At 34.5% G+C, this 9,126-nt stretch overlaps 1 protein-coding gene across 1 annotated transcript in view; it reads left to right on the top strand.

The window, feature by feature from the left end:
* LOC117103383 (E3 ubiquitin-protein ligase UBR4-like) overlaps positions 1 to 9,126 on the top strand; it is a 57,204-nt gene that overhangs the window by 9,451 nt on the left and 38,627 nt on the right. The window contains exons 15-31 of the mRNA XM_033243925.1: positions 253 to 348; positions 1,063 to 1,252; positions 1,484 to 1,675; positions 2,017 to 2,080; positions 2,315 to 2,397; positions 2,992 to 3,097; positions 3,391 to 3,461; positions 3,631 to 3,778; positions 4,367 to 4,465; positions 4,507 to 4,758; positions 5,032 to 5,202; positions 5,549 to 5,800; positions 6,338 to 6,427; positions 6,772 to 6,924; positions 7,166 to 7,390; positions 8,372 to 8,529; positions 8,787 to 8,958. Of these exons, the coding sequence (XP_033099816.1) occupies positions 253 to 348; positions 1,063 to 1,252; positions 1,484 to 1,675; positions 2,017 to 2,080; positions 2,315 to 2,397; positions 2,992 to 3,097; positions 3,391 to 3,461; positions 3,631 to 3,778; positions 4,367 to 4,465; positions 4,507 to 4,758; positions 5,032 to 5,202; positions 5,549 to 5,800; positions 6,338 to 6,427; positions 6,772 to 6,924; positions 7,166 to 7,390; positions 8,372 to 8,529; positions 8,787 to 8,958 (2,522 nt within the window). The remainder of the gene's footprint in view (positions 1 to 252; positions 349 to 1,062; positions 1,253 to 1,483; positions 1,676 to 2,016; positions 2,081 to 2,314; positions 2,398 to 2,991; positions 3,098 to 3,390; positions 3,462 to 3,630; positions 3,779 to 4,366; positions 4,466 to 4,506; positions 4,759 to 5,031; positions 5,203 to 5,548; positions 5,801 to 6,337; positions 6,428 to 6,771; positions 6,925 to 7,165; positions 7,391 to 8,371; positions 8,530 to 8,786; positions 8,959 to 9,126) is intronic.

The raw sequence follows: 9,126 nt of genomic DNA on the forward strand, positions 1-9,126 counted from the left end.
GACATCTGTTGTTTAATATTGTTATAGCAGCATTTTAGCAGTTGTCAGTTATACCTTTAATGACAACAGTCCATGTTTTCTGCTTTGTGCTGTGGAGATAGATGCTTTCTGCAAGTGCAGTGAGATTGCAAGGTTTTTGCTTCTAAATATATTACATGAATGATAGATGTCAGGCAAGTGCCATGCCCTCTCAGATATAAACTGGCTAGCACTTGTATATTTATTACTCTCTAATATTTTGTTTGTACATAGATTTGATTGATGTCCTGTTGTCAGCCAGGCATGAACACCTCTCCTTTGAATTTGGAACCAAAGTTCTGAAGTTTTTCAATAAGCTGTTTCAGCTTGGTAAGTAGCATTACTGTAAGGCTGACTAACAGTAGCATTATTATTGTAATATTATTACCAGACAACTAAGATTATTATTGTAATACAGTATTATTGTAATATTTCATTAAAATGTTTGTTTTCGGGAGAAAAAATTTAAAAAAAGAAATCTTCTGTCATGTATTAACTATACACATTCAAAGTAGTCACATTATGTTCCCTGAATGAATGTATTATGATAACAGTGAAAATTTGTAATTTTCTGTTATAATTTACATATATATTTAATTCTTATATTTTATTATTTTAAGGGGTAGTTGACTCATCTGAGTTATAGCAATGTACTTTGCATAAGCTACCCCTGTCCAACATTTCGGTTTTTGTTTTTCTCACATATTGTATTTTATTGTCACTGTTTTTGTAAATGTTGGTCAAATAAATAAATGAAATACATTAATAGCAAAAATGTTTAACTATTTGTTTGCTTATTTGAAAGTATGCTAATATTATTTGTATTACATTTCTTTTATGTTATTACTGTTTTTTTATGTTATTTATCGTACAGTAGTTAAACTTCCTGTTAGTGCAGTGGATTGTTCCACTTTTGCAATGTTATATTGTTGAGACCCTCTAGTGCATGATCACTTTGTATTTTATTTTATTTACTGTTAGTGATACCAAATGAAATACATTTAAAAAATCAATTGTATGCTCTATTCTCATTGCAATCTACAGCTGATAAGCCTCCACCTGACAGCAGTCTAAATAGGCTCTGCTCCTTTCTGTCCTCCCTCTCTCAGCCTGCCTACCTGCAAGCGGTACAGACATGGCTACGCAAGGCCATCCAAGGAGATGCGACGGACAAGATACAAGAGAACAGGCAACTGCTCCAATGCTTCGCCTCATATATTGTCAAAGAGACCAGGTGAGAGCAGTACAATTGATGTAAATAAAATGTTGTCAGTAAATAAGATGATTAAATATGTGAATGATAAAATGATTGATGCATTGATTAGCTGATTGATTGATTGACTGACTGATTAATTGATTGATCCATCCTTTAAGTGGAAAACAAAGTATATTTTCGATTAGCAATAACAGATGCTTTGTGTATCAACACTCTTGTGTACTAAATCGTACACTGTTATGTCAACAGTCCTGTTGGAGAGAGTGTGGCAACCAGCCTTCTTGAGGCTCTGATCCCAATGGCTACAGATCAGCTTTCTGGCAATGGAGAGCCAGCTGGGTTCTCAGAGTTAATGGTTGTAATGATCACGCTAGCTGGAGCAGGCTCAGGCAGAGGTTACATTTCTCTCTTTAAAGCTTCTCTTAGTTGGTTGCAGCAATGGTAAGTTGTCTTTTTATTATTATAGTTAACCTTAAATGCTTAATAATGTATATCCTAATTATTTTTAATATTTTAATTTATTTCATTAATTTATCAACTTTCACATCATATTATCATCATCATCATGTGCCATCTTCGATACAAAGGTTGGCCACCATGTCTCTCCATCTAATACGATTTTCCGCTGTTCTCTTTGCCTCCATGTAAGAAGTTGTGGAGCACCGTCTCTTGATGTCATCAGCATTATCATTATTATCATCATATTATCTTATATTCATCATCACCTTCATGTATACTGTGTTTAAGTATTGATTTATCAAATTGATCTTTACCCTTTACAGTAAGAAGTATCTTGATAATAAAGATGTTATTGAAAAGATGAATGCTGACATAACAGAAACAAAGGTAACAGTCAAGGGGCACATTTGCACAAAGAGTATAGTTACACCCAGATTTAGTCCCAGTACAATTGTTTTAAAAGTTTTATGTAAATCACCTCACACAATATTAGAATCAAGGTGGTTGTTATAAATGTAACAGAAATAATGCTGCTTATATTTGATACACACAAAACAAATCAATATTAATGTTTTTTCATTTGTGATCTTATTGTTGTGCTTTACACATTCTTTGTATCAGCTCTCCAGCCTAATGGAAGCAGCAAACAGTATACTTCAACACATCGCTAACACTCTTGGTGCTCTCAAACAGACCTCAGACAGGTATGAAAAATAATAGTTTAATTTTTCATTTACATCATACCATGAAATGAATAGTGGCTGAAGCATAGAAATGAACTATCTTCCATGCATTTCAGTAAACATAAGTATTCATTAACAAAGTAATACCCGTTACACTACCAATGTCAGAATAAACCCTTGATTATTCTGGAGTGATCCCAGGTGCATTTCCCATTTACATCGAACGAAATAGTCTGGGTTGATCCCGAGTTGCACCCATTTTATACGAATGTGGGTTGAAATACCGCCCTCAATTTCTGTTACGATGGTGATCATCACTTCGCCCGAGTTGCTCGCATAATGATGGACCCCAATTATTGCCAATATTTAAGCAATTATATATTGTCAAATTTTTTTTTTATAATCCTGAATCGAATTCGGTGTGCGCACGGGTTGTCCAATGCTAAATGCGTCCCGCACATTGATCCTTGAATGTTTGGCAATCCGAGTCATACATTTTGACGTTTACACCAACCACAACTGGGGAGTTTCTAGCCAAGGTATTGGAAAATCCCAGGTTATGTCCAGAGTTTTGCTTGCAGTGTAAAAGGGGTATAAATTTATTCCTTTTCTCAGGACATCTTCTCTTCCGTTTGAAACGGAATCCAGTGCACAGGAAGTGGACTCTGATTGGGCAGAGGATCTCGTTCCCGAAGATGATGATTCAGGCGGAGAAGACTCGGTAAAAAAAATCAAGTTTCATGAAATAACAAGAAATTTATTTATAATTCATAAATCCTTTCTTTCACAAGCTGTATTTATGAATAACTTCTTCACAGAAAAAACTAAATCAAAAAGACAATTCACCTGCACTAAAACATAACAGATACACAGCAAGACATCTGTACTATGAGAATTTTCATTCCATTCATCAGCAAACCTATTCTGATGCCATAATTAATGTGCTGAAATATGTAATGTCATAATACTTGTCTAAATCAATCAATGTTTTTTTCTTTCTGGTAACTATTTTAGGATGAAGACTCACTTTGTAACAAACTTTGTACATTTACTATCACGCAGAAGGAGTTCATGAATCAACATTGGTACGTTGCTATAAGAAGGATCGTAGTCAGAGCATCAGCTGTATTTCTTATCATTGTGGTGTTTGTTTTATATAAGAGTATATAGGTTTAAAAAAATACATCTTATTTTGAACAGTTTTAAAGATGTTTGATTTCCATATCTTTATTGTTTTGCTTTCATCTAATTTAGGTACCACTGTCATACTTGCAAAATGGTTGATGGAGTAGGGGTTTGCACCATCTGTGCCAAAGTCTGCCATAAAGGTCATGACCTCTCATATGCCAAATATGGAAGTTTCTTTTGTGACTGTGGAGCCAAAGAAGATGGTAGTTGCCAGGTAATTGAAAGAATTCTGCCTAGTAATATTCTCCATTTACAATTATATTTGGACAATTATGCGTTGTCTGTATATGATAAGCCTGTCAGTGGAGCTTAGTTTCTGCATGGAGGTATAATTGTATGGATTGATGATGTCCCATATGTGCTTGATCGAATGATGGGGTAATAATGAGAAACTCTTGGAGGCCTTGTTAATATGAAGTGCTATATAAGCCTGTCAGTGGAGCTTAGTTTCTGCATGGAGGTATAATTGTATGGATTGATGATGTTCCATATGCGCTTGATCGAATGATGGGGTAATAATGAGAAACTCTTGGAGGCCTTGTTAATATGAAGTGCTATATAAATCTAACATTTTTAGCTCCGATGAGGAGCTCTAGAAACACTTGGCTGATTGATTAACAGATCTGTTTTAGATCTACTGCCTCTATTATACTGCCCTCATGAGGCTGATTGATTAAAAGTTGATTGATTAATAGATATTTTTCAGCTATACTGCCTCTATTATACTGCCCTCATCGGAGCTTTCAAGATTACGAGAATTTGTTTTTTATTATTATTATATTATTATATATTTATTATTCAGGCTTTGGTAAAGAGAACACCAGGTAGTGGCCTAGATTCATTGATGAGTGCTAGTTGCATGGCCTCGCCGTTTGCTCTTGAGAAGGGTAGCTCTGACATGATTTTTTATTATTATTATATTATTATATATTTATTATTCAGGCTTTGGTAAAGAGAACACCAGGTAGTGGCCTAGATTCATCGATGAGTGCTAGTTGCATGGCCTCGCCGTTTGCTCTTGAGAAGAGTAGCTCTGACATGATTCAACAGCAGACAGTACATACAGTATCAGAGCGTGTGATGCTACATAGCAACACAGACAGCGACATGAAAGCCTTCAATGAGAAAATAAAATTCTACCAGTCGCTAGGACAGCAGATCAAGGACATACGGGAAGACATAGTGCAATGCTTGGTAAATACTTACACTATTCATACCCATTTTCATTAGGAATGCTTTATTACTAAAAAACATAATATACAAATATGTGAGTACTAGAATTTATATTTTTAAGAAAGAGGAGAGTTTGTTGGAAAAGGAGGTTCTACCACCTTGTAATTGAAGAAAGAAGACAAAAACTTGTTCAAACAGTACTTGAGTTAGATATTAGTAATATTTGAAGATATTCATAACAAAGTTAATAAATAACTGTTAACAAATATGCATATTGTTTGTATAACATTGCAGGAGAACTCATCCAGTGCTAATCTAGTGCTAGAACTTCTTCAGTTGTTACGCAATCCTATCGCCAAACACAGCCTGAAAACATCAGCGATTGGCGCCACCAAGAGAGCACAGAATGCATTGAAAGAACTTGCCAGTGCACACAAAACAGTAGAACACACAGATCATCTTATGGTGAGTATATCAACTGTTTCCTTTTATCCCACTTCCACTGTGTGCTTTTCTCTAAGTTACCATTGAAGGGTATTTTTCTTTGCAACAATAGAGGTACTATGCTTTAACTTCCTATCAATTTTGTAGAATGGCAAAATATTTTAATATCCACTTAACAAACAAATCTATAAGAGTACTCAGTTCTAAAATTATCATAGTTCTTTATTGTGTGTCATATTCAAACACAAAAGTATATTTTAGTGGAAACATTAATAAATACAGTGATTGAATATATTTTATATTCAGATTATTGTATTTCAAAACCCAAAAATATCAATGATTTAGTTCTGATTTTCTGATTTTTTAGATGCCAACACTTGGCTCTCAGGAAGGTGCATTTGAAAACGTACGTATGAATTATTCTGGCGACCAGGGTCAAACAATCCGCCAGCTAATCAGTGCCCACATGTTGCGCCGTGTGGCCATGTGCTGTCTGACATCACCACATGGTCGCCGTCAACATTTGGCGGTCAGCCATGAGAAAGGCAAGATTACTGTGCTGCAGCTCTCAGCGCTCCTGAGGCAGGCTGATTCCAGCAAGAAGAAGTTGACACTTACTGTGAGTATCGCAATGTTAATTATACCAACATTGTAGTTACTTTGTTGTTGCATGCTTTTGGTGTACTATCATCATTCTGATCGAGATGAAATTGATGCAAACATGATGAACATGCAGCCCTAATATGTGATTTGTCACCACACAATATGTCACAAAAAAGAGTTTATATTGCATAATAAGATTTAATTTGTTCTTTAGATGATTTCTCTAATATAAATAGTTACAGCGTTGTAAGCATTAGACGGTTAATGTATGGGAACCTGGCTGAGAAAATCAGTTAAACTACATGAATTAACCTGTAGAAATAATAAGACTGGAAGTACAAACTTTGCAAGAGTACTTCTATACATTAGTAAGAAATTTGAATTTAATTAAACTATCATAAAATATAAGTACAGTATCAATGTATTGAAATATGTTTTTTTTAAATATAACTTTGACCTAAGTTAGTGATTTATTGGAAACAAAAGAAATTATATTTAATATTAAAAAAATGAAGCAATAATTGAGTCACGTTTTGTTTTTGTTTGATTTCAGAGACTTTCATCAGCTCCAGTTCCATTCACAGTACTCAGTATTACTGGCAACCCATGCAATGAAGACTTCCTTGCAGTCTGCGGTCTCAAGGTAACAATTACAATGCAAATTTTCTTGCTGTAAATCATTGGAAACTGCCCCTTTTTCAACTTGTGACTTTGTGAAAGTTGTTAACTTAATGGTTCTTTAAGGATCATTTTAAAATGTCATTTTCTTTATTTTCTTTATTTTATTGGGTAGCATTAAATTTTTAAGTGGGTTTTAATGAGTGTCTCCCAACTTTCCATACTATTATTTTGATTTGTACAATTTATTTGGTAATACCTTTGTTGTAGAATCAAATAAATTGAAAACTTAGTTTTGAGTTTGTTTTTTTGCTACACTAAGTTGGTTGTCATAATTCACAAATTGTTACTACTTCTTCTTTACTTTAGGATTGCCATGTCCTCACCTTCACCAGCTCCGGTAGCGTTGCTGACCACTTAGTCCTGCAGCCTCAGTTAGAGTCTGGCAACTTTATTATCAAAGCCATTTGGTTGCCAGGTTCACAGACTGAGCTCGCCATTGTGACCGCTGACTTTGTCAAGGTATGTCTGTCTTTTAAAATGCAATTAATAACAATTTGTGTTTACTTGAACCTGCACTAAATACTTGGTGTCATTGAAAACACTTGAGAAGAAATAAAAATGAACAATATGAATATTAATTAATGATTGAGAAATTTGAGAAGGTAGTTGCCATGACAATTTTATCAACATCCTTCAAAACATTTGCTTTTAGTTGCCATGATAATTTTATCAACATCCTTCAAAACATTTGCTTTCATAGATCTATGACCTTTCCAAGGATGCTACCAACCCATGTTACTGTTTTCTGCTACCAAGTGGTAAAGTGCGTGATGCTACATTTGTTTTCACTGAGGAGTCGCGTACCATGGTGCTGATGTCGTCAGCTGGCCACCTCTACGCACAACCAATGGAGGAGATAAGCTCTGCAACCCATGGCCCATTCTTTGTAACAAATGTTATGGTTGTGGCCCATGAGGATGTAAAGGTATGTCAAAATAATATTGATAAATAGTAAACTATAGTCACAAATTTTAATTGATTGAAATATGTAAATTTTATTTTGTGAAGTGTTCCCACAAAACCCAAGATCACAAGTGGATATTTTGAGTAAAGCAATAAATAAGTTGCAAGGTGTGAAGTTAAATATGTTGAGAGTAAGATGTTCAATAACTATCAGTCTATTGTCTGACAAAATTTAGAAACTACAAATGATTTGGTTACATTCTTTATTTCTGTATGTTTTATGTTTTACTTTGTAAATAAGTGCATTTTGTACACAGTGTGTGCAGTGTTGCGTAATCTGTGTAAACTACGGACATAGATAGTATCAGAAGAAGATTAGTAGTGAGTTTCAACACTGAGTATGTTTAAGATTGACTCTGGAACACTCCTACACACCCAAACACAAATTGACATGCTAGGTCTATTGAAATGTGTAGTAGTCAAGACCTTATTCAACTGGTTCATTTCGTTGACTACGATATTTTGTTGAGTATTATTTTCCTTGGTTCGTAAAATAGACTTTGTTAATGAAAATTAACGTAAACTAGAGTGCATTAATCAGCATTAAGTTATCCATGTGACTAAAACAAACATGGCCCATTGGTAAGTTTAGAAACAACATTTGCAAAAATATAACTTAGATTAAATTTCAGAAAATAAAAATTATAATATTACCCACATAAAGTCAAAAAATAATTGTAGGCTAACAAAATTCAAAAACTGAATAAAAAATTTGTTTACAAAAAACCCATACTGCCACAAGCCGAAGTAATTTTGATTACGCAGCGTGTATCGCGGTAACTATGCAGCCATTTTGTTTTGTCAAGTATTTGCAAGTTTTCTAATTGACTGGTCGTCTTCGTTAAGTAGGATTTCACCACTGCGCAGGTGGGCATGGTTTAACGAAGAGCAACCAGTCGAATACACTAGCCATTGTGTTATAATTTTTCTCCCCTTTTTCTAGGAGACTAATGGGAATACATTTGGTGGTGGTGTGTCCTGCTATTATTCGCATACTCTGCAGCTCTTATTCTTTAGCTATTCGCAAGGCAAGAACTTTATCGCAGCCATCAGCAAGGATTTCAGCCAGATTACAACTCCATTTGCAGTCACATTGAAAAGGTAAGCTTATATTCAAGATTGTGCTTGGTATTGTGAAGTCATAACTGTATAAGAGCCCTACTATCAAAGTTATATTTTATGTGGTCTTATATAACATTGCAATTATTACCTGTTTTTTGTTCTTTATGAATATTGTATATATTTATTTTTATTTTGTAGGCCAATATTTAATTTATAGTGAAGTATAATCAAATTCTTAGTCTATTATATTATTTTTTACTTTCATGGTTTATGAATTGTTATCTTCTTTTTCACAGTAATGGTGGTAATAAGTCCAACCCTCCAGCCTTGTGTCAGTGGAGTGAGGTGGTCAACCATCCTGGTCTTGTATGTGCTCTTACGCAGACCTCTAGCATCCCAGTCATCCTGATGGTCGAACCAGAACGTGTCATGGTCCAAGAGGTCAAGGCACTTCCAGCAAAAGCAAAGGTATGTTTTCTCGTTTAATGATAATCATTTGATTAGTATAAGCTTTCTTTCTTGCCTGTACTACATATTTAGATATTTATTATGTTTAGGTTGATAAGCTGTCTCTTATACACATCTAGATGTGTATAAGAGACAGGTATCAATGTACAGTATCAATGTATTGAAATA

Source organism: Anneissia japonica, unplaced genomic scaffold (assembly GCF_011630105.1).
Source record: "Anneissia japonica isolate Jap-2015-1 unplaced genomic scaffold, ASM1163010v1 scaffold288257_len99150_cov156, whole genome shotgun sequence".
Taxonomy (NCBI): Eukaryota; Metazoa; Echinodermata; class Crinoidea; order Comatulida; family Comatulidae; genus Anneissia; species Anneissia japonica.